The sequence below is a fragment of the Daucus carota genome, chromosome 4, assembly GCF_001625215.2.
Source record: "Daucus carota subsp. sativus chromosome 4, DH1 v3.0, whole genome shotgun sequence".
Classification (NCBI taxonomy): Eukaryota; Viridiplantae; Streptophyta; class Magnoliopsida; order Apiales; family Apiaceae; genus Daucus; species Daucus carota.
Window position 1 is genome coordinate 42020467 of NC_030384.2, and position 27925 is coordinate 42048391.

General features: G+C 34.4%; 5 protein-coding genes across 6 annotated transcripts; 3 read left to right on the forward strand and 2 right to left on the reverse strand.

Annotated features, from left to right (window-relative positions):
• Positions 1-2876: 2876 nt before the first annotated feature.
• On the forward strand, positions 2877-9231 carry LOC108219351 (uncharacterized). 2 transcript variants are annotated; one of them, XM_017392762.2, is made up of 15 exons: positions 2877-2996; positions 3128-3303; positions 3474-3585; positions 4369-4481; positions 4578-4700; positions 4967-5163; positions 5428-5503; positions 6249-6335; positions 6500-6580; positions 6775-6807; positions 6917-6970; positions 7058-7099; positions 7441-7519; positions 7599-7669; positions 8767-9231. In XM_017392762.2, exons 2-15 carry the CDS (start codon positions 3139-3141, stop codon positions 8872-8874), a joined length of 1341 nt encoding a protein of 446 aa, XP_017248251.1. In that variant the 5' UTR covers positions 2877-2996; positions 3128-3138; the 3' UTR covers positions 8875-9231. The 2 variants fall into 2 exon arrangements, with proteins under 2 accessions (XP_017248251.1, XP_017248250.1); XM_017392761.2 differs by lacking the exon at positions 2877-2996 and having other exon boundaries at positions 3008-3303.
• Positions 9232-9490: 259 nt separating this feature from the next.
• On the forward strand, positions 9491-13671 carry LOC108219352 (uncharacterized). The gene is made up of 14 exons (XM_017392763.2): positions 9491-9785; positions 9938-10049; positions 10428-10540; positions 10654-10776; positions 11077-11258; positions 11464-11539; positions 11664-11750; positions 11880-11960; positions 12134-12166; positions 12277-12330; positions 12411-12452; positions 12808-12886; positions 12965-13035; positions 13400-13671. The coding sequence occupies exons 1-14, from the start codon at positions 9615-9617 to the stop codon at positions 13484-13486; spliced, it is 1311 nt and encodes a 436-aa protein (XP_017248252.1). The 5' UTR covers positions 9491-9614; the 3' UTR covers positions 13487-13671.
• A 763-nt stretch (positions 13672-14434) lies between these two features.
• LOC108218812 (phospholipase D delta) lies at positions 14435-20808 on the forward strand. Its single transcript, XM_017391932.2, has 10 exons — positions 14435-15514; positions 15719-15835; positions 16657-16851; positions 17407-17688; positions 17789-17857; positions 18001-18148; positions 18659-18807; positions 19298-19471; positions 19826-20026; positions 20251-20808. Exons 1-10 carry the CDS (start codon positions 14618-14620, stop codon positions 20542-20544), a joined length of 2526 nt encoding a protein of 841 aa, XP_017247421.1. The 5' UTR covers positions 14435-14617; the 3' UTR covers positions 20545-20808.
• A 137-nt stretch (positions 20809-20945) lies between these two features.
• On the reverse strand, positions 20946-21819 carry LOC108218814 (plastocyanin A, chloroplastic). Its single transcript, XM_017391934.2, has one exon. The coding sequence runs from the start codon at positions 21771-21773 to the stop codon at positions 21114-21116; it is 660 nt and encodes a 219-aa protein (XP_017247423.1). The 5' UTR covers positions 21774-21819; the 3' UTR covers positions 20946-21113.
• Positions 21820-23782: 1963 nt separating this feature from the next.
• On the reverse strand, positions 23783-26596 carry LOC108218813 (uncharacterized). Its single transcript, XM_017391933.2, has 4 exons — positions 26353-26596; positions 26163-26245; positions 25794-26051; positions 23783-24059 (listed from the first exon to the last, which is right to left on the reverse strand). The coding sequence occupies exons 1-4, from the start codon at positions 26504-26506 to the stop codon at positions 23895-23897; spliced, it is 660 nt and encodes a 219-aa protein (XP_017247422.1). The 5' UTR covers positions 26507-26596; the 3' UTR covers positions 23783-23894.
• Between the last annotated feature and the right edge of the window lie 1329 nt (positions 26597-27925).

Here is a 27925-nt window from a genome sequence, read left to right on the forward strand (position 1 = left end):
AATGACTTTTGAAATACTGTAAAGTAAACGTTAACAGGGGAAATAAATGTGTTCAATGTATTCTTAAACAAGTTTGGCATATATAAATTACATGAAAATGTTAGAGTATTCAAATCACATCTCACTAGATGGCTTCTCATCTAAAAGGTGTTGCGAAATCTAAAAGAAAAATAGACAATTATTAAATCATATTTCAATAGAGTGTAATATTTTTTTTTTCAGTTTCTATGAATTATTAATTTATGTTTTTTTTGGAACCGAAAATTATAAAGGGATCTTCCAAAAAATTATTATCTTATCGAGTTTTTCAATTTTTTACATTGGCCCAAGTCGAGATCAGACAAATTTATTATTTTAGAGAATTTATTAATTTACCGAGTATTAATTTAAAGAGTTTCTACTGTAATTCAATCCACTAACAGCTAATTCACAAACATTATCATTATTTATATCATTAATATTGTTTTTTGTGAAAAAAAATATTTTCGTTTATTTTTTAAAAGAATAACTATTTTAACTATGATGTCGAAAAATTGGGTGTTAAAAAATCAAACTAACATGTATTTGACCGGCACATAATTACAACCGAGTTGCATTAACGAAGAAGCGACAAAGCTTTGCATACACGCATCACGAGCGATAAGCAACTAATTGCAAGTAGCTAGTGTCCATTTTTTCCGTATATAATTGGACTCTTATCACTCTCTGTATTCCAAAATCCAAACCATCTGTGTTATTTAACTTTTTTGTTTTAACAAAAAATAATATATATTACAGATGATTGAAGTAATTCGTGTATATAGAAAGTGTCACTCTAAATCAATAAATGTTTGAAATAGCATGAATATAACAAATTATTGTATCAAAAATTTATAGGTATCATACGTCGTGAACAAGTGATTACTGAGAAATATATGAGAACAAAGGTAGTTATTAATAATCACACTTGATTGATTATATTAAAACCAAATCAATAAAAATTAATGATATATATATATATTAAATCTATTAATTAATGCTAAATTTTGGTTAATTTATGTTATTGAACAAGTGACTCAAGTTACGTATGTGTCATCGTCAAATATACATACTAAAATTTTATTAATTTATATCAGTTATTTAAATAAACTCAATGACTCCAGATATAAATTCAAAATCATAATCAGTTGAACAAATTTATTTTTTATTCTTGCAGAACATATTTATTTGATAAAGCAGAGCCTCAATCTCATCCCATTTTACTCTTTTAAGTTAATTTCGGAGGAAAAAAGTGACGCATAGCAAAAAGAAAAACTACAAGGGAACTTAATAAACACAGAAGCAGAGCAAAGACTAAAGACCAAACATAAGAGAATAAACTTGTACGCCTTAAAGTGTCACCAGAAGGAGCAAGCAAAGCCCAATCGGTGAAGTTAATTAGAGATATTCTAATCACACTAATAATGAAGTTAACTGATATATTCTTGCATGAACTTGCAAGCTACGCCTCTCTCCTTTCAACGTCGCACTCTCTTTACTCTTTTGACTTGCATACACTCCCCTTGCTTTTGCATCGGTGCATCTCGGGCTACAAAATAAAGCAGCTGGGCCTCCTCCACACAGGACTCTCCTGCACTTTGGAGTAAGCCATTTCTAGCTTTTTTACTTGAGGTTTATTTTGGGATGTGGATTATTATTGTTTTGTTATTTGCACCAATATTCCAAACTCCTTCGAGCCATTCCAATATGGGGTGTTGAGGCTCAAGAGGGTGCCAACCTTCGCATGACATAGACTTGATATTGACAGATGTCCATAGTGTGACAAATGTCATGAAAAAGATGTTAATTTGGAGAGTCAAAAGTAGCTGAGGTGATAAATATTTTTGTGATCTAATTATAAATAAAATATTTTGAATAAAAATTAAAATTTGGGATATCAATTATCAGAATGTATTTTGAAAATAGATGCCGAAAATATTATGAAAGTGAGAAATATGAAAATTGAAAAATAGTATTTCCCACCCTTGGAGAGCCAACAAAAAATTCAATTAACTGATAAATATATAAATATATAACATAAATGTTGCTTCAAATCAATGTTTTTTACTAGAATCTTTATAAATGTCGTACTTCTATTATTTTTTAATAAATTTATGAAGAAAAACATAAATATTAAATTTTTGTTCATTAATTTTTTTTTAAATATAATAAATTGAAGTATGTCTATTTTATGTATCAATTTACCCGTAAAAATTAAAAACGACACTAGAAATAATATCCAAATATTTGACTAATGTTACCTTGTTGATTTAACAAACTTAATTTGTATGTATAAAATATGCAACATTTTTCACTATCTACTATAAATCTTAATAGATGCACCAAATTTAAGATTTGACTCGAATTTAAATTTTATTTAATATCATTTAAAACTTATTTTTAATGTACTTAAATTCTTATCTTGTCCTTGCACCAATTTTCCGAACATCTTATCTATAAATTCAATTGAGTATTTTATAATATCCCAAAATTTGACTATTGGTAATACATTTTAATGTGGGAGACCAAAAGGCCGAATTAAGCTCAACCCACCTTGTTGATTATATAAAGTTATAAACATAAGCTTAATTCGTAGGTATAATAGACAATGACCATTTAAAGTTACACTGTATCAAAGAATTTCAGTAAATTTAAATCCTATTTATTATTAAAATGTATATTTAATTTACTTAAAATGTTATGCCAGGTAAAAAATACAACTATAAAAATTTAAAGTGGCTTACATATAATCCCACTTTCTCACCGCCTTGCAATTTTGGTCCATATTGTAACAAAACCAAATCTAAAAATAACAATATGCCGACCTCTCTTTTCACTATTGAAAAGTAAATGCATATATAAATATATAACATAAATGTTGCTTCAAATCAATGTTTTTTACTAGAATCTTTATTTATAATTCTATTATCTGTAGATAGTGATCCATCCCACTCAACTGAAGCCTCTACATATACCAGGTAGTTCTTACAGATATTAGTAGAGATTACAAGTTCATAAATGAAAGGAAACTAAAGAGCAGACAAGTGCTGTCTCTTTTCTTCAGTCACACATTTATTTATTTACTTTAATTCAAAGGAGGGAATTGCAGGAGACAGAGAGATGGAAAAGCTGACGCCGTTAAGCCACCTCTTCATGACGGTGTTTTTGTACAGCTTCTCCACGTTTATGGTGGTTCCGGCCATGACGGACGTCATCATGTCCGCCGTCTGTCCCGGGGAAGACGAGTGTTCCGTTGCCATTTACCTCACCGGCGTTCTGCATGCGGTATTTCCATCACCTTTACTTATTCTCAGTGACATTGCACTATAACAAATCAGCCTTTTTTCGACGGACATTTAATCCTATCCTCATACGAAATTCGTCAGTCGAAAAAATTTGATATTGTTGTAGTGTTGATGATAATTCGAAATTTATGATAAAAATCACATGTGTAGGTTGTGGGACTGGGAACACTGGTGATGATGCCTCTCATAGGAAATCTTTCGGACACTTATGGGAGGAAAGTCATGCTTACTGCTCCTATGGTTCTCGCAATTTTCCCATCCGGTAAGCTGATTATTATTTATGGGATTTTCTGGCACGCACTAACAAACAGTTTTTGATCAGACGGACTAGGTGATAGATTTATAGTAGCTCCAATTTCATTAATAATGATAATCATGTCCAGAAATCTCATCATCAAAATTTTTTATTTAAATAAAAAGGAGCTAGAGACACTAAAAAGAACCATTAGAAATTAATCACACAAAATTAATTTCTGTTAAAGAACCATTAGAAATTAATCACACAAAATTAATTTCTGTTCGTTTGTTCTTCTCTGTAACAAAAACTGCACCAAAACGAGTTAAAAGGTGAAACGCCTTTAGTGTGGGTTTGAAGTGGGAGTGGCGTGTACATGCAGTCTGTTTACGTACAATAGGCTCCTTTAGTTTTAATGGTGGAGATCGATCACATTTCCTCTTTTGATGGGCAGGACCGCATAAGCTAGCCCATTTACTTTTATTTCTTTTCTTCAACTGTATAGTAGCTGACGCCATATATCTGGTACATTTCCTGCAGTCATTTTCGGAAGCCACTAACTTAATTAATTTTATAATTTATTAAAAGAATGGAGATAATATTAGGAGCAAGTAGATATCTGTTGCTTCCCCTGTCCCATTTTTATTGTTCCTGATTTTTCTTGTCTGAAAGATAATATCCAAATCTAAATCTCACTACAATTTTAATTTAGTTGAGAATTTATTATAGAGTAATTTTGATAGTGAGTGAAAATTGGTTAACATGGCAAAAACAACTAAGAAGTGATACTAAAACACGGAATGTTTGCAGCGATACTGGCGTACAGCAGGAGTCCGTACTTTGTGTATGCCTATCTGGTGATTAAAACTCTGACTTCCATGTTATGTGAAGGAAGTGTGTTCTGCATTGCCCTGGCCTATGTGGTAAACTATCTTGCAACTCTAATCTTAAACGTTGAATGCGTAAACACATAGTCATGAGCAGAATTACAAGTCTTTCGAACTGATATTATACAACAGGCGGACAATACAGCAGAAAAGCGTAGGGGATCAGCGTTTGGGATTTTATCAGGCGTCACATCTTGTGCTTTTGTATGCGGAAATTTATTCACTCGCTTCATCTCTACCTCCTCTGCTTTCCAGGTATGAAAAACATTTTCCAGGAAAATATTTTGTGTGAAAAACTTTTTTTAGGAAAAATAATTTCCAAAGAAATGTTTTCTAATATTAAGTTATTTTCCATGAAATAAATGGAGCTTGAGTTTCACTTCATTTCTCTTCCATGATATATATGTATTTATTTACTAGATTCTGCTAGCTCGCAGAGATTATAGTAGAACGTAACCCATATATGCATATGGTATTTGTTTATTATATCATTGATGTGTGTTCTGAATGATATGAATCAGGTTTCTGCAGCAGGGACGGTAATTGCAGTTGTGTATATGAGGATCTTCCTACCAGAATCTGTTGCAGGTGTAGGCATTGCTGGTACTGGTGATAAGACCGAGGATGAATCTCTTTTGGTAAAAGATTCATCAGAGAATCTACAACTCTTCAAGAATATGCCTTCTTTTCGTGATACCATCTCTTTATTGAAAACTAGGTGCGGTTTCTTTTCTCGTTTATTTGTCATTTGTCAACTTTGTTTTCTATAAGACACTAAGGGAAACCTCGAAATTAAGCATCTTCCCAATTTTTTTTCATTGTCCTGAAGAAGAATTACACTCACAAACCCACATATTTGCCTTAATCGAAAGGGTATGTAGTTTCAGAGAAGTTTAAGCACTTTCTCATTGCATACAATCCCGTTGATGTGAATAAGTATGTGATTCCTCTTGCTTATCCTGACATGTAAATGATTCTTCAGCCCTACCTTTTCACAAGCTGCTGCTGTTGCATTTTTTACCACTCTTGGGGAGGTTGGCCTTTATACATCGATGCTGGTAAGTTATTTTTCCCCAGCTATTATATTTCATTGACTAGATATCACAACTGAGTTGAATACTTGAATATATTTCTTTCTGTAAATATGTTGTGATATGAACACATGTACCTCTGCCATTTGCTGCTGGTTACAGGCTGAAAGGACACTGCAAGTTCATGTTTTTTTTTGGATTTAATTATATGAACTGAACTAAGATAGACACTTAAGTATGTAGTTATATAAATAAACTGTAAGTTCTCCTGGACACTCTTATAACAAAATGGCTAAAAAAGTTGTTTCCATGTGTAGAATCAATTTCTTACACTTCTACATATAATATGACTTCACTCACCTATGTGCTATAGACCTGAGGAAGTGTAACTTGTAGATGCATGTTGATTTCACATGGTTAATTTCTACTGTGTGTATCCCTGATTCCTTGTGAACTTGCTTCGACCCTGTTTTAGCAGCATGTTTTGGTTCCAGCAAATTTTTGGTGATGACATGGGAAAGTAATTAATTATGTTAACTTTTAATATTAGCCATTTCTCCATTGCAACTCTTTAAAATACTCCATATTTAGATATTTACTTGTTTTCTGGGTGATCTTTAGAGCTGAAGGTATCAGGACGCAACTTCTTGAAAAAAAACCAGTAAATAGAAACGACAAAGTACTTGGGATTCATATTTTACATATAATGTTGCTCTTCAATCACACACTTGCAACTCTCAATAACTAACCTGTGTATGATTATGCTACTCAGTACTTTTTGAAGGCTCAATTTCACTATAGCAAGGATCAGTTTGCTGATCTCATGGTGATTAATGGGATTGCTGGAACAATATCACAGGTAACTGTACAGAATTCATGTTATAGCTACATATATAATATTTCCATTTTAAATTAGCTCTTCGCCCGCTTGTCAATTACCGTTCAGCGTCTGGTCCAGCTTTCCTCGATTTCCTGCTAATTCTTTTTAACACTTCTTTCTGGTATATATATGAAATTTGGCAGATGGTTCTCATGCCCCTAGTTGCTCCTTTTATAAAAGAAAAGAAAATACTTGCAATAGGGCTTTTTTTCAGCTGTGTACATGTAAGTAGCTTGATCTTACCTCTATTAATTTCTTCTGTGCATTGAGTTTACTAGGAATTTGATTTATAATATAAAATGACATGTTTGATGTTGCGGACACACACATTAATACAAAATGCACATGAAGTATTTTTTATGAAGTTAAAAACATCATTTAAGGATTTTATATAAAGCTATTGGTATTTTCATTGCAGATGTTGCTGTACAGCATTGCATGGTCTTCCTGGGTAAATGTTTGCTTAAGTGTTTCTTTTCCTTTTTAGCTTTGAATGTTTTAACTTATTATGCTGTCTAGTATTAAGTCATAACTTTTGTTAACATTGACAAACACGATAGGTTCCTTACATGTCTGCTATGGTCACTGTTCTGGCTGCTATTGGATCTCCTTGTGTAAGTTTTTAACTCCTGAATATGTTCCTCATTACTAGTAGCTCGACCTTTAAGCTGCACATCCTAACTGAGATACTAATTTACCAGGTACGGAGCATTGCATCCAAGCAAGTTGGCCCAAGTGAGCAGGTAAATGACCTTGAATAGTATAAGAACATTACCTTACTCACTCTTTCATTAAAGGAAAGGAGATCGGTAAAAATAATCTGGCTCCTATCTCCTCTTGGTATATATCAAGGAAAACGATACCATCTGAAAAGACATGACTAGAAGTAAGATGACCAGCCAATATGTTAATGTGGCCAACAGGCCAAGCCCACTTTAAGCTGAGGACAGGAAAAAAAGAATTTCATCACAAATTCAGCTTTAGAATATCACTATATCCTGGCTTCTTGACTGGTGGGGTCATGTCGCATTAACCAGGTTAATTTTTGATTTTCCTAACTTGATTATCCAATTCCTCTTTCCAGGGAAAGGCTCAAGGGTGCCTGACAGGCATATGTTCTATTGCCAATGTTATTTCTCCCCTGGCTTTCAGTCCTTTAACAGGTATGCGCTTCTGATATCATCTCTGTTATTCATGAGGTCTGATTAAAATTTATAACTAATAGGCCTTTTATTTGTCCAGCTTTATTCCTCTCTGAGAGTGCACCATTCCATTTCCCTGGTTTCAGTCTTATGTGCGCTAGTTTTCTTGTGGTAAGAGCTCTTTCCTGCCTTTAAGTTTCTCACTGCTATGTTCATCTTCTCTTACCATCCATCTTTGGATTTTTGTAAATAAAAAAAGATGCTTGTACTTATTTAGCAAAAGAAAAAAAACTTGTGCTTATTTTTAATTAGGGAAAATAGATTTTTTTGTCACCGAACTTATTATGTTTTTAAAAACTTGCCACTCAACTAATTTTTTTTTTCCTTTTAGTCACTCATGTTAGGTTTGGATTTGTTTTTAGTCACTAACTTAGGTTCGGATATGATTATTAGCATTGTGATAATTTTTTGTAGCATCATTAATACATAGTGATAGTATATAATTTTTCGATAATATAATGTATGTTTATATCTTTGTATATAGCAATAATAACATAAAATGAGGTGATATAATATTAAAATCAGGAAAAATCGTAATTAGAATTCTAGAATTCATTAAATCATCAGTATGGAATCAATGACTTCAAATAATTTATGCTCTTCATGATAAAATAAAGTCTAATTGAGTGATACGATGCATCATCTTTCACTATTAAAGTTTCAATCACCTAGTTCAGCCTAAGATCTCTCTTAAATTTATCCTCATAATTTTTAATAACTTTATCTTATTATAATTTTCAAGATAAAGATAAATAAATAAAGAGGAAAACTTAATCTTCGATGATTTATGCGATTTTCTTTTTGCGTATAAAAATTCAAACACTAAATTTTTATTCGGAAGAAAAAATAAAATAATTTATGAGAGTACACTTTTAGAAACCGTAAAATGCGTGTTTAACTCTTATCACCGAAGATAAACGATCTTGAGTACATAAAAGTACTATATATAAAGATAGACATATATCAAATTATCAAAATATTACAGGTTATCACTATATTTTAATAATACTACAAAAAAATAATATAATGGTAATAATCAAATCCGAACCTAACTTTAGTGGCAAAAAAAATTCCGAACCTAACATCAGTGACTAAAAGGAAAAAAAAAAATTAGTTGAGTGGCAAGTTTCTAAAAACATAATAAGTTCGGTGATAAAAAAATCTATTTTCCCTTTTAATTACTAATTCGGAAAAAAAATCATGTGCAGATGATAGCATTCATATTGAGCATTATGATGAGGGAAGCTCCTGTCGCAGAAACTTCCACAGATGACAATCCTGCCCCCAGTTCAGACTTAAATGAGTGTACAGTATAGGTCTATAGCAGAAACATGTCTCTCTTATCTCATGTATAGTATAGGTCTTAAGCAGAAACATGTCTCTCTTATCTCATACTTCCGGGTGTTTCCTACAATAGACTTGTTAAATGCACCAGGGCATGCGAAGCTCGGAAGTCAGAAGACAGCAGCAAGTCAGGTGTAAGTAAGAACCCTGAAATTTACGGCCCCTTGTAAAATTTACATGTATCGTTGTAATTACCCTGTGACAGTAGAAACTTAAAAGTTCATGGATAATATATAAGCATTTCCCGACTTTTAATTGGCATAATTATATCTTCATCATCTTACAGAACCGACTTCAAGAATCTCTATGACATTGTTTTTTTTTTTAAATTTTAAATGTAGTTTTCTTTTAATTGTCACGGTAGTTGGAAGTCACGGTCACGATCACAGACAAAGTTTTCATGAGATATTTTTCTATGGTTCGGCCAGAAAAACTTAAGCCCAAAATATCATGCCAAGCTGATAATCTAACAATTTAGTTTTCACACGCACAACAATACATATGCTTACATATGGATGTCGTTTAGTTAAAATTGGAATCTCCATGTCCAAGTCTAACACTATGTTTCTACGTGGTCCATCCATACAAGCCTCTTTAATAATGCACATTGTGCAAACGCACAAGTGCTCTGTGTTTCTTCTATATTTGGTCACATATTACTTTTACTAAAAAGAGTGTGTAGCAGAGAGCTTGAGTGAGAGACGTCTAGAGAATGATGGAAATGCTGACAAGACCGTTGAGGCACCTCTTCGTGACAGTGTTTTTATACAGCTTCTCCGTCTTCATGGTGGTTCCGGCCATGGTAGATGTCATTATGTCTGCTGTCTGTCCCGGTAAAGACGAGTGTTCGATAGCCATTTACCTCACCGGTGCTCAAAGTGTGGTATGTATGTATTAATATCAACAACAAAAAGATGTGATACAACCGCACAAGTGAATGTATATTTCAAATTTGTATTCCATAAGCATGTTGCATGATTAACGCTTTAAGATATTGATAATTTTATGCTATGATCATAAATTACATGCATGTAGATTGTAGGATTGGGAGCAATAGTGATGGTGCCTCTGATAGGCAACCTCTCAGACACCTATGGAAGAAAAGTCATTCTTACTGCTCCGATGGTACTAGCAATTTTCCCCTCTGGTGAGTTTTTCTTATATAAATGCATCAAGAGTAATTTAGTGAGAGGCTGAGAGCAGTGAAAATAATTGTTCTCCGCTCTTGAAATGTTGCTGAACAATTGTTCACCACGGAGTTCACGTTGTTCTCACACTGAAAAGCGTTCTCCACAAAGTAAAGGTGGGTGTTTTCGATCATAAAAAAATGGGAAGAGAAAAAAACAGCCAATTGAGCACCAGCTAAGCTATCATCAACTTGATAACAGCCAACTTCTTAACTAACTTATTGTAAGACAAAATTGGAAAGCTTGAGAGAATAAGGTTTTGCACTTCTGCTGATATCCCCTAATTATAATAACAGTAAGATTGTGTAAGTGACACCCAAAACATGCATCGATTGCAGTGATACTGGCGTATAGCAGGAGTCCGTATTATGTGTATGCCTACTTGTTGATCAAAACCGTCACTTCCATGCTATGTGATGGAAGTGTGATTTGCATTGCCCTGGCTTACGTGGTAATTAAACTCGCTTCTTTGCATCTCTAAATCTTAATTGATTTATTATGCACAGTTGCACGCCCTGGTACCAATGACCATGAGCTCATTTATTCTTTGGGCTTCCCCTTCAGGCTGACAATGTTGCTGAAAAGCAAAGGGTATCAGCGTTTGGGATAGTATCAGGCGTTGCATCATGTGCTTTTGTATGCGGAAATCTATTCACTCGCTTCATCTCTACTTCCTCCACTTTCCAGGTTTCTTTAGTTTCACTTCATTTTTCTCTGTTCAATACATAACTCTAGCTTTATGTTGAGTTCAATCAAACCAGTAATATGAATCTGAATCCTGCGTATAGTTGATTAGTTTATCTCTATTAGTACCATTACTCAATAGTGATTTTTTTATAGAAACTATATATCTAGGTTAATATTCATATATAATAAGCTTATGTTTAATATGAAATATGAATATTGGCGAAGGTAAGTAGAACTTGTGATAGAATTTGATTCGTATATGCTTGATGTGTCACGTGTGTACTGAATGAATTGCATTAGGTTTCTGCAGCAGGAACAATAATTGCAGTACTATACATGAGGATCTTCCTGCCAGAATCTGTTGCTGGTACTAGTACTAAGACGGAGAATGAATCTCTTTTGGAAAAAGATTCCTCAGAGGATCTACAAGTCTTCAAAAAGATGTCTTCTTTTCATGATACCATCTCTTTATTAAGGACCAGGTGATTATATTTACTTAGCATATTTCTCAACTTCAGAATTGTGAAAAATCACATATTATTTTGCCTTTCTTGGGTCATTATGTAGTTCCAAAGAAGTTTAAGAATATTTTGATGTTTACTTACCATCAAGTTGCTTGTGATACCTCTTTTGTGGAATGTGATTGTATCATTTCAATTATAAATTGACATTTTAATAATTTTGTAGCCCTACCTTTTTGCAAGCTGCTGCTGTTGCATTCTTTAACACTCTTGGGGATGCTGGGGTTAATGCATCAGTGTTGGTAAATTTATTAGCTAAAGCAAAGGAAATACTGCTTTGGATTTAAATCTATCATGCATTCTCATTCTTTAACCGCACACTTAAAATCTGTATAGCTAACCCGTGTATTCGATTGTGATATTCAGTACTATTTGAAGGCTCAATTCCAGTATAGCAAGAACCAGTTTGCTGATCTGATAGTAATTATTGGGATTGCTGGGACAATATCACAGGTGACCTTAAACGATTCATGTTTCCGATACAGGCTTACATTAGTAATGTAGCAACTTCAAATATAACTCTTCAGCCACTCATCAATCCCACATTACATTTTATTTTGGAATGCATATGAAATCTTGCAGATGGTTTTCATGCCTCTAATTGCTCCTGTTATCAAAGAAAAAAATTTACTTGCAATAGGGCTTTTTTCAGGATTTGTACATGTAAGTTCTTAGTTATTAGCTCTTTTTAATTTCTCCTTTCTGACCAGGCTTGCACTGCGTAATGTAGAAGTATTCAAAGATGAATTTACTTATCCGATAGAGCACTAGATTTCTATACGAAATGCTTATAGAAGTGATGATGCATCTGAAGCTAAAAATGTTTTTTTATGCAGATTTTTCTGTCCAGCATTGCGTGGTCTTCCTGGGTACATACTTGAATTGTTTAACTGGTTTTTCTACTTTGCAACTGGTTGTGCATTACTGCTGTAATGCTGTCTTATGTCATAACTTTTGCTAACATTGACAAATTCGATAGGTTAATTATGCGTCTGCTATGGTCTCTGTGTTATCTTCTATCGCAACACCATGTGTGAGTTTCTATCTCCTGAAGATGTACCCTGTTGCTAGTAGCTTAAGCAGCACATTATGATTGAGAAATCATTTTCACAGGTAAGGAGCATTGCATCCAAGCAAGTTGGGCCAAGTGAGCAGGTTGTTTTCTAGAAAAATGGAAAGTTTTCTTGATTTTGGCTGCAAGTTGTCCATATGCTGGATATAAAATTGGTACCAGGAAACTTTTTTGGGAATAACTATTTTTACTTCGCATAGATCAAATTATCAGATAGAACTGGTAGAATGTGAAAAGACATGATAAAAAGTATTATGACCAGAAACTATGTTGATGTGGAAGGCCTCTAAAAGCTACTTATGAAAAACAAATATGATCTCGTCACAGGTTCAGCTTTGTAATATTGATCTCCTGGCTTTCTTGACTTTGTTATACTGTTATGTGCTAGGAAATTTTTTTTATCTTTTTTCCTGAACGTTGTGTTAATCCTTATCCCAGGGAAAGGCTCAAGGGTGCCTCACAGGAATATGTTCTATTGCCAGTGTTATTGCTCCGCTGGCTTTTAGTCCATTAACAGGTATGAGATGTTAGTATGGACTCTGTTAACCAAGAAGGCGGTGAAAACTTGAAACTCATATAACTTTTCATCTTCCAGCTTTATTCCTCTCTGAGAGTGCACCATTTTATTTCCCTGGTTTCAGTCTCATGTGTGCCAGTTTACTCGTGGTAAGAGCTCTTTCCTCTGCGCTCAGATTCATATTCTTCTACCATTTTCCGGCTTATTGTGATTCTGTGATTGTTTGTGCTTGAAGTGAATTAGTTAAGTATGCCCCTAAGAATTTAAATTTTGATTTTCAAAACGCCTTTAGCATAGACACAGTCTGAAACTCCAGCTCCTTTGGTTTGTAAAAACGGTCTATTAGTTCATCTTGTTCAACTTGACACAATCATGTCACTGTGAACTCCTTAAAATCTGAATAATCAATGCAAACATGTAATAAAATCTCTACTACATTCACACAATGCTAGGCAATCTCATCTACACTATTCATTCAACCCGGCCTAATTGCGGTGGCTTATAACTCTGCAGCTGGTAGCATTCATACTAAGCATCATGATAAAGGAAGCTCCTCTTGCTCCAAACTGCTCAGCTGACCCCGCGGAGCCTTCGGTCTGAACTTGACCGAGTATTTAGCAGAAACACGACTCTTTATACCAGTCCTGTAAATTACTGTATACAAAATGTATGGTGCATGTAAAACTGCAATTAGCTGCTTGGTGAATAGTATGAGTGCTAAACATCACTGTAATGTATTTTCTTGTGATTTTTTTTTGATATATCTCATGTTTATGTACAAAACAGACGGGAATCTTAATCACATTGTATGTTTCCTAATTAGAAAATAAATCAAGATCAGAGATTTCAACGTCCTAACACAAACAAGAAAGCATACTCAGTCCAGGTAAGGAAACACGTGATGAACATAATTTCCCACAAACATCATAACCCTTGATTATACTAACAAACAACACAATTAGTGTAACATAAACAGAATTACAACTTAATCACGTTGTCCTAGGGGGCTGGCTGGGACAAAGATGGCGCACATTTCCAACTAATTTTTTTTTCTCTGAACATTCATTAACATCATTACAGATTTTATACATCAAATTGACTAGCTGCCGTGACTAAATACTTTTTTAGTGTTTGAATTATTGCTTATAATAAATATTTATTTATTAAGATTAAGACTGTTTACTACCTGTTAATGTTATTTTCAATATTCTTAATTTCCGTGTATGACCAAACAATTTTCAAATTATACTATTTTTATCCGCATTACTTACAAACAATTCTGGCTCTGAATGTCATGAAAATAATAAAATTAGTTTTCATTAATTTAATCTCTTTTTTGTTTTCCTTTTTATTGCAGGAGATGACATGATTCTTTTTCGCTCCGCTGTGCATTATTTAAGATGATGAGTTACAAACTGCAGAATTTTACCGCCTTTCCCATTAACAACCAAAAACATAAAGACTCGTCAGAAACGGAGTACACGTGGACTCCTATTTTTCTCACACGACTCCCTCTCTACGTAACTTCAAATCTAACCACCTTCCATTAAAATACCCACCGGCACGCTTCCCAATACCACCGCCATTTTTATAACCGGCGGAGCAACCGTTGTCGTCACCACCTCGCCGCCTACGGTTCCTCCGCCGCCTCATCGCCATCTCTCTCTCTCTACATATCTCTCTCCATTACAATTTACACCTGCATTTTCAAATCTCTCGCTCTCGCTCGCAATGGCCGACGATATCTCCGATTCTTCGGAGTCCGTGTATTATCTCCACGGCGATCTCGATCTCAGCATCATCGAAGCTCGGTGCTTACCTAATATGGACTTACTCACCGAGCATCTCCGTCGTTGTTTCACCGCGTTCGATGTCTGCCGCAAACCGACCTCCACTGGGAGAAAGCACCACCACAAGATCATCACCAGCGATCCCTACGTCACCGTCTGTCTCGGCGGAGCCACGGTGGCTCGTACACGTGTCATATCCAACAATCAGAATCCTGTATGGAACGAGCACTTCCAAATCCCCCTTGCTCATCCTGTCTCACAGATTGATTTCGTTGTCAAGGACAATGACACATTTGGGGCCGATTTTATCGGGATCGCCTCCGTATCGGCTCAGCGGGTCAAAACAGGCGATTTGATCGACGAGTGGTGTCCGATTATCGGATTGTTTGGGAAACCGCCTAAGCAGCATGCAGCAATTAGGTTACGGATGAAGTTCACCGAATGCGAAGATAATGTGGAATATAGTAGTGCTAAATTTAGCTTACGAGGCTCGTATTTTCCAATGCGGCATGGTGGACATGTGACATTGTTTCAGGATGCACATGTGCCTGATGGAATGTTGCCTGAAATTGAATTGGAAGGGGGTAGGGTGTTTCGGCAAGAGAAATGTTGGGAGGAAATTTGTCATGCTATACTCGAAGCACATCATTTGGTGTATATAACTGGTTGGTCTATATTTCATAAGGTCAGGCTGGTGAGAGAACCTAGTAAGCCTTTGCCCAGAGGCGGAGATTTGACTTTAGGGGATTTGCTCAAGTATAAGTCGCAAGAAGGCGTTCGTGTTCTGTTGTTGGTTTGGGATGATAAAACTTCTCATAACAAGTTTTTCATTCACACGGTACTTAATTCTAATCTTTTCGATGGTTTAAGAAGCTTTAAAGTTTCTGGTTTTGTTGTAATAGTTTGTTTCGTGTGATGCTATTATTTGATTGGAGCGGTTAGGTTTTAATTATGAGTATCATTATCTGTAAAAGGAAACAATTCCTGAGTATTTAATGTTCGAGTTAAATATCATGACATTGGAACTGAATTCTTTTTGCAGGAAGGCGTAATGCAAACACACGATGAAGAGACTCGCAAGTTTTTCAAACACTCATCTGTAAATTGTGTGTTGTCACCACGCTATGCAAGCAATAAGCTTAGCATTTTTAAGCAACAGGTGTGCCTTATATTATGCTTCAGTCCTTGTTCTTTTCCTTACGGTTGAAAATTTTTGCAGCGAAAACATTATGCTATCCATATATTGATCTATCATCTGATACAGAATTACAGACTAGACAGAAAGATTTTATTTGGAAGGCTGAGATCAAATATTGATAACAAGCCCAATGAAATGATCCATGACTAGTTGACATAGTTTTTTCTTTGTTTGAATTTTTAATAAGTGATAGAATATTTTCTTATAGGTCTTATGTTGTAACTTCTAAACCTAAATGACTAGAAGATATAGTAGTGCTAGTAAGAACAGGCCATTACTTTTGCCACAACAGAGTATCAAATTGGAATTGGAGGTATTAACCAGCTAGCTTTAAGGAACACCATCATACAAGCTTGTCTTCTGTACACCCCTTACACTAAAATCATGAAATGGAAGTCCTTTACTTGTGCAATTGAATACTAATGCCGCTGAATTTATTAGTTTCTTGAAATTAGTAGAGAGTCCATTGTGTCAATAGATGTTCCAGAAATATATTCATGTTCATGCCAATTCCTGCTTTCTGTTAGGAGCCTTGAAGAATCAAGAGACCGCATTGACCTTCCTTTTTGAAAAATGACAAGCTCTGTATTATAATAGACCATCATGCAACATTAAATTGCATGCTCATTCAATCTTGTCATTTTTCTGTGTGATTGATCATGTACGTATCTTTACGATGTTTGACTACAGCCATAAAATTAACTGGTAACTGATGCTGTTGTCTTACAAAATCAGTCAGATGGATTATTGCAACTAATTTAATTAGCTCATACATCTATCAGGTTGTTGGAACCCTTTATACACACCATCAGAAATGTGTGCTTGTTGATAGTCAGGCCCATGGAAATAACCGGCGACTGACTGCATTTATCGGAGGTCTTGATCTCTGTGATGGACGCTATGATACACCAGAGCATCGTCTATTCCGTGACCTCGACACTGTCTATCAGAATGATTATCACAATCCAACATTTCCTGTAAGCAAAAGTTTCTTTCTTAAGTTTTTTATCTATGACAAAGCAAGTCAATCTAGATGATATCAACTTCATGCAATGCATGGCAATTGGCAACATGTAAACAGTCCACTTCTCCTCTCTTGTTTGCCAAGTACAACAGTAAGTCAGTAACATGTCAACTTCACCATGAAATAAAATTGAATGGTTATGGATTAAATCTTTATCGAAGCTTTTTTTTGATATATGTAGATTTAATATAGTATTTCATCAAAAATAACACTGTTTTTTTCATTTACCTGGGACAACAAGATATAAGCCCTTAACAGTTAAGCTATCTCATCGTACACTCTGTGAGTCTGTGGGCACTGTTGAATCCAGTTTGATAACATTGTTTTAACATCGGTATCAAGATAAATGTTGAGAAGCAAGAGACTAAATGAGCCAACTTACCTGAACTATATCCATAAACCTGTGCTGATATAGAAAAATGTGTCTACCTCATGTATATCATAATAATCCCGTCAGTGGCACCATTCACACAAAATGTGCATCTCATATAATACTTTCTTATCATAGGCTGGAGTTTTAGGCCCTAGACAGCCATGGCATGATCTACATTGCAAAATTGAAGGTCCTGCGGCGTATGATGTGTTGAAAAACTTTGAGCAGAGATGGAAAAAAGCTACTAAATGGTCCGAGTTTGGCCGGCGGTTTAAAAAAATATCTCGTTGGCATGATGATGCGTTGATAAAGATAGAGCGAATTTCATGGATACTCAGTCCCTCTGACTCAATTCCAAATGATCACCCCATCTTGAGGGTTTCACAAGAAGATGATCCTGAAAACTGGCATGTTCAGGTTTATAGTATGCCTCACTCCTTAATATATAAAACGTCTATCATGTGTTATTAACTTATCGGCACTGAATCATTTCATTTTGTTATCCTGAAACTGACAGGTTTTCCGATCCATAGATTCAGGGTCTGTCAAAGGATTTCCAAAAAATAATAAACTAGTTGTGGCGCAGGTTTTTCTCAATTTTCACATAAAAATTTAATACTGCAATGAAGTTATTGGAAAGCTGTCATCTTAGCTCACTTGGCCACTTCTATATGTATGCAGCATTCTGAGTGACTTCATATTTCGTTTTTGCTTTGTTATAAATTGCAGAACCTAGAATTTGCCAAAAACCTGGTGGTTGATAAGAGTATTCAGAAAGCATATATTCAAGCTATAAGATCAGCACAACACTTCATATATATTGAGAACCAATATTTTCTTGGTTCATCTTATGCGTGGCCTTCCCATAAAAATGCAGGTTAGCAAAACTTCATTACTAGATTATGCATGTCAGTTTTTGTAGCATAGACGAATATATAGCTTTTATGTCGCCTGGAGATTTCAGGGTTGTGTTCAATTTGTCCCTCATTTTATAGATTGAATGTTTAGCATGCATTCCTTTCGTCTTTGTATATGATATAACAACTAATCACAAACGTGATTATGCAATGAAGTGCTTATTTTGAACATGCCGTTAGTGATTATTTTGTGGCACTTTTTTTTTTTTGGGGATACGGTCCACAACAGAAATTTGAGTAATGGCTCAAACATGCCTCTGCCAAGGCTTGAAACAATAAAAACCTTAAAACTTGCAGATTGTGTGGCCCTACTTTAAAACCTTTACAGATTGTGTGGCCCTACTTTAAAACCTTTACTGCTGCGTTCTCTGATTATAATTATTTAATGAAAGCGACTTCTTTTATTTGCTCATACCATCAGCTTTGCTCACTCAGTTTTAATATATTATATTTGTTGTTGGGATGATCAGGAGCCGATAATCTTATCCCAATGGAATTGGCATTGAAGATTGCTAGTAAGATAAGAGCAAAAAAAAGATTTGCAGTGTATATTGTCATCCCAATGTGGCCTGAAGGAAATCCATCCTCTGCCTCAGTTCAGGAAATTCTGTTTTGGCAGGTAACTAATGCAGCATTAGTGAATTCTGAAATTCTTATTATATTTGTATAGTTCTCTAGAGGATGAATGCAGAGTAATAAAAAGTATAGGAGTTGAAGAATTCATAGATGTCTATTTGTTCTTGATGGTCAGGTTAGGTTTTTTACTATTTACAATTAATATTCACACATTACACCAAGTTCAAAAGACTCAAAACGGCACTTCAAACATATAAGATGTGGTGAACAACAAAATTGAAAGGGAAACTTTTTATAGAAATACACACTTCTTTCTTGTGATGTTTTTATAAAGATACACCACTCTTTAATCATACATTGAGATTTGAGTGTTAATTTTATATTGAGTGTCATCAGATCTTTTACTTCGTAGATAAGGATTTCGCTTAGCTTTTTCCTATTTAGAGGATTCCAGCCTCTTAAGAGGCAATGTTGTAGTGTCCTTCTATAAATTTTCACTTTTTTGCTCCATTCTCGTATCTTTGCATTTTCAGGGAGAGACTATGAAAATGATGTATGAAATTATTGCTCAAGAGCTACACTACGCAAATGTTGAAAACTCACATCCACAAGACTACCTGAATTTCTATTGTCTTGGAAATCGAGAAAAATACGATAAAAATGAGCCAGATGCAGTCTCTCAACCTCCCAACAGTGGCACAACTGTGGTATTTATGCTTCTATAATCGGCTTAGTTCTATAATGTTCTTAATAATATGTAATTATTCCAAACTTGATTTGTCATTCATGATGCTGGGTTCTTTGTCCAACACTATTATGGTCTGCCAGGTAAATCAAGGAGGATTTCTTTGAGTGAAATCCTTGAAAGCGGAGTCATCTGAAAAACTTACTTTAACTAACTTTAAATCTTCGATGTAAAGCTTTAAAAATTGTGTTGCAAGTGGTTTAGATATCTTCTTTGTAGAGTTATACATAGCAGTGAATTTGGTAGAGCCAAGTGTTATGATATGTACATTTTGTTACTATTGTTCAGTAAGAAATTACTTTTATATATAATTCAGGTTTCTGCTTCACAAAAATCCGAAAGATTCATGGTTTATGTTCATGCGAAGGGAATGGTAGTGGATGACGAATACGTGATGTTGGGGTCTGCCAATATCAACCAACGATCAATGGCTGGTACAAGAGACACTGAGATTGCAGTTGGTGCATATCAGAACCATTACACATGGGCGAAAAAGGGAAAACATCCCCGTGGCGAGGTTGGTATAGTCAGTGCTTTCATGTTTTATCATTTGCGAACATAATTATGGGGCAGAAGTTCATACATGAACCATATGCAATTTGAATGTAGACCTGTGCATATGTGATATGCTTCTACATACAAGAATGACAATAACTCGTGATATTTGATTTTATCTAATGTTTGGTCAGAATTGGTTTTCAAGAATTTACAAGCTATTAACTTGGCGATGTGTTTTTACAGGTGTATGGATATAGAATGTCATTGTGGGCAGAGCACCTGGGTATAGTAGATGACTGCTTCAAGGAGCCTGAAAGTTTAATGTGCGTGAACACCGTCAACAAGATTGCCAAAGATAATTGGCAAAACTACACAGCTGAAGAGTTTAGGCCCTTGCAAGGTCATCTCCTCAAATACCCAATCCAGGTAGATAGCAACGGTAAGGTAAGTTCCTTGCCTGGACATGAAACTTTTCCAGACTGTGGTGGTAAGGTCCTCGGTGCTCCAACAACCCTCCCTAATGCTTTAACCACATAAACTCCCCTCAACAAGTTTTGGAGCCACATTTTTCAGTAACACGGTTATATGCATGAACCTACTGTCTATATTGCAAAATCTAGAAGACCAATTGGTAGAATGACCAAAAATGGTTATTCTGCAATTGTGTTGTACTATACATAGATATTGTATCATGCTATTGAGAAGAAATTACGGCAGAGGCATTACTAACACTGTAATTATTTGAGCCGGAGTGAAATTTTGAAATGAATCAGATCATGAGAGATTAATTTTTCCCCTCTACTCTGATTCTTACAAGTCTTGAAAACACAAATAACTGGTCGAGATCGCCTGTCAATTAGAGTACTTTAGATTCTGGGTTTTATCTCCTTGGTCTATTATTTTGCAATCATAGATATAATTTTGGCTATAGTTAGACATTGGTGCGAAATCTACTTGTACAAATATAAATAAAGAGTAGCACATATTTAGGTTCACCTCATACATTGTACACAAACTGAAGCCAACAATTTATCATAATCTTCACACACCAAAAAGTTGAAATAAACTGAAAGGATGAAAAGATTATTATTATCTATTGAGCGGAATTAGGTAACAGTGACCTCGCCTTTCATGCCAGCTCCGGCATGAGGTTCACAGTAAAACTTGTAAGTACCTTTCTCGGTCAAGGTAACCGTGAAAGTCTCTCCTGCTCCGTTGAGATAGTCTTCCTGTGAGATCTTCGATACATCAACACCTGCAGGAACCTCATCCTCGTCGAAGACAATGTTGTGTGGGAATCCAGCATTGTTTTTGAATGTAATCTTCTCTCCAGAAGCTACTGAAAAAGAGCTTGGAGAGAAAACAAGAGCACCGTCGTCAGCTCCCAGCTTGACCTCGGCTGCCATGGCAGTGCTTGCGAGTAGCAATGCACTGGCAGCTGTGGTGACAGCGGCCACACCGACATCTTTCAACGAGGCCTTGATGGATAGCATGGGGGTGGAAACCTTGGTGGTGGCGCTGACTCTGGAGGCAGTGGCCCCGGCTGACTTGAGGCCGGTGAAAGATGGGATGGAAACAGCTGCTGTGGTGATGGTTGCCATTTGGTATGTTTGGTCTAAGTGTTGATGGGATATCAAAGAATGAGAAGAAGGGTGGATGGATATTAATAATACAAGGTGGGATTTGATGATAGGATAGGAAGGGAGGGGCTGAATTGTGAGTTGGAAGTTTCTGTGGTGGCAAAGGTTAGATATCAGATAATGCATTCATGGCAACAAAAGATGATAAGGATTTGGTTTATCTTCTAATCGATTGGTTCAAACCAGGCTTCATGTTCCAATTTGTATCCTGGCAGCCACGGTGTTCAGAAAGTAAAAACGAAAAAAGAAATAAGTCCTTAAGTTATGGAGGCTGTTTTCTATGAGAAAAAAAAAAAAAAAAAAAAAACAGGGAAACTGTACACAATTCAGGTTACACTACGCTATGCTAATTTTGTAATTTATACTACTTGCAATGTTACACTCGCTGAACCATAAAATATAGAATATTCAAACTTATAATTTCGATTATCCGAAAAATTTAGAGGCTTTATTATGCATACGTGGCACTGTTTGCTCCATGTTGGTGCCTTTGGGTTCTAAGTTGTCGAGAATCTGATGGATCATAGATATTTTGCCCTAGGCAAACATGGAAGAAAGAATTGTTACATATCCCAACTTGTAACTTGTAAGTTGTAATATTGTGAATTATGTCATGGATCGTGAAAGAGTGAGATGTTGGTCAGTAAGTAATGAGTATTAATAAATCATGTTATGACACTCTTCTGCTTCTCTTTGCCAGAGTTACAAAACTTGCAAAGGTCTCTGACCAGTATTTAAGAACACTTTTCCATTTCCGGCACGCCTTCGTGACAGGTGTACAAGACTGTAATCTCTCTGAAAGAAAAATTCTTAAAAAGATATTATCAAATCAAAGAATATGCACAAGATTGTGATCTCTGAAAAAAATCTTAAAAAATTATTATCAAATCAAAGAATATGCAAGATGTCCCCAGATAATTGTGATGATAAAACCAAAAAGTGTAATGAAACCAAAGAGTGTCAAAAATACTTTAATAAGACTTGTAATCAAATAAAATAGAAAAAAATATAGATTAAAATTTTTAAAACATGAAAGTACAGTTAACGAATTGTCATATCTTACATAGGCTTATTTAAGGAAGGGAACAATGAATCCAATTCAGATCAAAAGGAAGGGAATAACGATTCCAATTCAGATCATACAATAAAATGTTCACCTCCACGGAAGGCCTGACCTGACCCAATCCTTGTGGTCCATCTATTCTCTCCTAACTACTATACTACTGCCTTTAACCCAAACCTTGTAGGATCAATCATTCTCGTCTCCGATTGTAGAGACATCTAATTAAACATTGCAGATTCAATTACATTTAACAATACAGCTATATATAGATACTATCAAGTGTGAACTGCATCCTGAACCTAGCTATAACACATATTGATCAATTTAGAATTCTTATTTTAGTCTTTTTCGGTCATTATAATACAAGTCTGACATTTTCCCTACTACTCCAGTTTGGACCGAATTTCTCTAACCGGACAGCCAAAACTCCATCAAGCACTGTGTGATTCTAACAAGGTTGGGTCCAAGCTAGACATATATACACAAGTGTTTAATGAGGACCAGGTTGAGTTCCCAGACCCATGTTGTGCCACTTCATATAACATCTTCATTACAATTCTTAACAACAATGGATTCTTATGTAAACACAGCAGTCAATCGTACATAATAACAATGATGTTAATATATGCCAGTGACTTTCAGGTATTATTGGTGAGGATGTCCCTTTCCTTAATATCACTTAAGTATTACCACCATAGTTCTATGTTCCACCTTGATATCAACACAATTGTATCTCACATATTAAATTACAACTGACTAGCGCAATGTGAGTAGCAAAGATCAATACGGAGTATATAATGCATCCTAGTGATAAGCTATACAAAACAACCACATATAACCATTTGCAATTACTTATACATGGTGTGAATGTAAAAGCAACAAAGATTTATGATAAGTTACTCTGCAATTCATTATGCACGTAAGATCTAAACTACTGCAGACAGAATTCCACAGAAATATACCTAATAGCCATAACAATAAAAGCACAAATTTACTAATCAGCAAGATGCAGTATTGCCCATCAAACACCAAAAGGTGAACAATTATTAGATTGGCTAATAACTATATATAATGTCTACCAAATACCTTTATTTATTAAACATAAGTTTTCAAATATATTTACAAGTAATTTATTGCAACAAGTATGAGCAAATGGTATATACACATGTTCACATTATATTTTTTTATGCAAGAGGAAAGATATCATCATTGTCATCCATGTCTAAAAATTTGAAGCTCACATCGCCATTAGGATCTCTATAATTGAAGCTTGGGTTGACATAGCATTTCATCTCATGAAACAGGTTCAAATTATCCACCAGCTTATGAAACACATTGCATCCACAACACTGCAAGCATCACAAATAAAAGCTTTAAACATTGAAGTAATGATTAAAAAGAACATGTTACTTATCCGGCGAATCCCAATATACATTGAAGGGAAATTTTCAGTACTACCTTGCTATTTTTGATGTTTCCAGATGGTGTCTTTTTTATTACTGACTTACGAGTGGTACCCCTCTATTCTAAGTGTCACGTATTTTGTTAGCTAAATGTTAAAATATAAGTGAACGGCTTAATTAACCATTTAAACTTTAATTGTTTTGCACTTTCAACACAGGTAACAATCTACTATCTTTAAAAATATAATTCTCAAAATATTTGAACAAAACATAGTTATTTTCTACAATAACCTTGTGCCGTTACATTTTCCAACAAGTACCATTATTTTTTTTGACTTTTACGTGCCGCACCCTTATATTTTAACATTTGGGTAAAGGAATGGTAAGGATATCACCCATGAGCTGATAATAAGAAATGCGGCCACTTGAAAAAGCCAAAACAAAAGGGTACCACAAATTTCGATACACTATAACCTTCAGAAATTATTACCCTGAGAGATGGATATTTTTATTAAGTTCTGGAGGTAAAATTACATAAAAAAAAAATATATAATTTAATTGAAGTTATCAACGAATAGAGTATTAATACACGGAGTATCTACTGTATTCTAAAACAATATATAAAAAAACAAAATCATTTCTATTTTCAAGTTCCAAAGTCGCTTGACTTTTTGACACACACTTCTAAATCCTTTGACCCCATAGTTAAAATCATTACTTTTAAAATTTTCCTTTTTTGAGTAAAAATATGTGACTAATATTAGAACTTAAAAAAAGAAGTTTAAAATAATGACTTTAACAATGTGGTCAAATGACTTAGAAATGTGGGCCAAAAGTCAAACAACCAATATACATAATAAAGAAGAAAGTACGTGATATGTTTAATACTCCCTCTGTATTCAAATAAATAATGCTCGACCTTTTGGCACACAATCTAAGAGCATTGACCGCATATCTAGAATAATTAATTTTAAAATCTTCTATTTTGAATAAAAATATTAAACTTATATTTTAATTCACAACAAATAAAATTTGAAAATAATAGTTCTAGCTATGAGGTCAATACACTTAAACAAAGCGTGCCAAAAATTCAAACATCAACTATTTGAAATTAGAGTGAGTAATTAAATAGTGCATTCTTGAATCAGAAGAAGCGATCACTTTTAGACCTATTAGAACATCTCCAATGCTATTAGGTAAATTGGTTAGCTGAAATATTATATAATAATAATCAGCTATATTATAGATGATGAAAAAGTGATTATGCTCCGATGCTATTAGCTATACTTGTTAGCTATATCTCAAAAGTAATATCTTATTATTATAATTATCGGAGGGAGATGAGTTGGACATGCAATAAGTGTAAAAGATTAATATAAAGTTGGAGGGAGAGGAGGTGGACATTTACAGATAATGAGAATGGATCAACAAATATAGAAGACCAAGTGAGGTTAGCTAAAAAAGTTATTGCTATTGTGGTTGAAGAAGACAATTACGTAAGTTTGTATGGGTTGGAGATGCTTTTAGATCACTATTAGCCATATCAGTCCGCAAATGATGTGAGATCAGTATGCATAATAACCTGACGCACTTCCCCAAGCATATAAATCATCATAAACTAATTACAGCTAATGCCACAGCATTTATTACTCTAAGAAAGACTAAGCTGATAAAAAATACCTGAACAAAGACGGTGCCATCAGTGTAAGCATGCGGATTGATTGCCCGTGTAGTACGTTGACCACAAACATTGCAAGTAAAGGCAACACGCATACGACGTCGAGGCGATTTAGTAAAGAGAGACCACGGAAATGTATTAATTTTATCAGTTTTGGATTCGGAGTCAGAACCGGCAGGAACAGGAGGACCTTCCATACCAGAACCGGTAGTCCAACCTCCAATATTAGCTGCACTCAGAACCAAACCCATGGCTGCATCCTAATAATTAATTCCCAAAAATACCCAAATTATCAAAACCCTAATTCATCATATCCACATCAAAAACCTTATGAACAACTTCACAAATTACAGTTATATGTATCTAATTACCTGAGACATGGTCTGATTTCTGAGGATTGGAACGAGACTTGAATCATTAGAGTCTGATCGAAACTCCGATTCGTTTCCATTATCTAAATCAGAGGAAAACATACAATCAAAACAAATAATTTACAAAATATGAAATATATCTATATAATCGAGAGAGAGAGAGAGGGAGGGAGGGAGTGGGAGAGAGTACTCTTGGGGGAGGTGGAGAAGCGGAGGAACTTCCTGGTGGAAGGTGGATGATCAGGTGATTTAGGAGAGAAGAAATGAAGGTAAGAAGGCGCAGAAACAATAGCACTAGTTGCAGATGAGGAGGACGCTGATGTGAAAGCTGCCGCTGCTTCCATGGCTTTCGCTGTGCTACTAGTATTCGATTCTCAGATGAGTTGTCTTCCTTTATTTTATTCCCCAATTATTTCACCATTGACTATATTTTATTAATATTATCCCCTCGATCTTTTCTGTTTCATATTGAGACCGTCCTTAACCTAAAATACCTTTTTTATTATAAAATAATAATATTTGGTGCATGAGATGTTAAAAAAAAAAAAATTTCTAAATGTGAATTAAAAATTTGTATTGTTATTTATAAAAGAAATTAAAAAAATAATATACAAAAAAGTATCTTTTTTCACCTCCTTAAAGTATGTATAAAAATCAAACCGACTATTATTTTAAAATAAATGAAGTAGGTTATTAAAATATCTATCTAAAGAAAAAATTATTTAAATACCTCCTTATAATGTTTGCCGTCGACTTTCGAAATCAGGATTCCGGTCATCACTTTTTCATTATCCAATCTTCACCCCTTTGCTAATTAAACTCCTCTCTTTCATCATCTCTTCTATTTCTGGATTTTTTTTTAATAAAATTAAAATCTAAACGTTTTTATGTGAGTTTCCCTTGAATACCTTTTATCGGTGAGTTTGTTGGGTCTGGTTTTTTAGAATATTATTATTTTATGTTTTGATGGTTTTTTTTTGTCTTGTTATGGATTTTGATAAAAAAAAAAAAAAAAATCTCAGAAGTTTGGTTAATCCATAAAACTTGCATCACTTTTTATCATAAAAATTTATTCATATTTTGGGATTGTTTGTTGTTCCAATATCAATTGATATAACTGATAATTTTGAATATTGGGCTACACATGTTATGAATGTGAAGGTCAATCATGACGCTACTATATATATCGGATGTTTGAGATATCATTGTAATATTTTTTTTAGATTAAATAATTTTAATATTCAATGTGTTAAACGATTTCAAAACAAAACGTCTGTTTGTTTAGCTCATTTTTCGTTTCATAATCATGTTGTAATAGACAGTCCGGGGCTATTGACTGAGCTTAAGTAATTTAATGACTTCTTCCCTTTCTTTCAAAGAAAAATAAGTTGTTTGATATTTAAATTGGAGAAATTGATTATAAATGATAAGTAGATGCATATATTTAAGCGTGTTTGGATAAACATCATAGGTAATATATGAATATTAATGAATCGTATCTTATTTTGATTTTATATAAACTTTAGTTAGAATATGTATAACTGATATAGATTTTTTACATATTACTTCAAAATTTCATAAAATTTTGGTGAAATTTTCAAAAAATTTAAAATATACTAAACAATCACAAAGCATCCATCATTTAAAAAATCCATTAACATTTGAATATCTTCGTATTTTAATAAATGCTAAATAAAGTGTGATAGTACTTCAAATCCTGTTTCAGTGATGTGACATTTTAATTCGATAATTTATGTGTATAA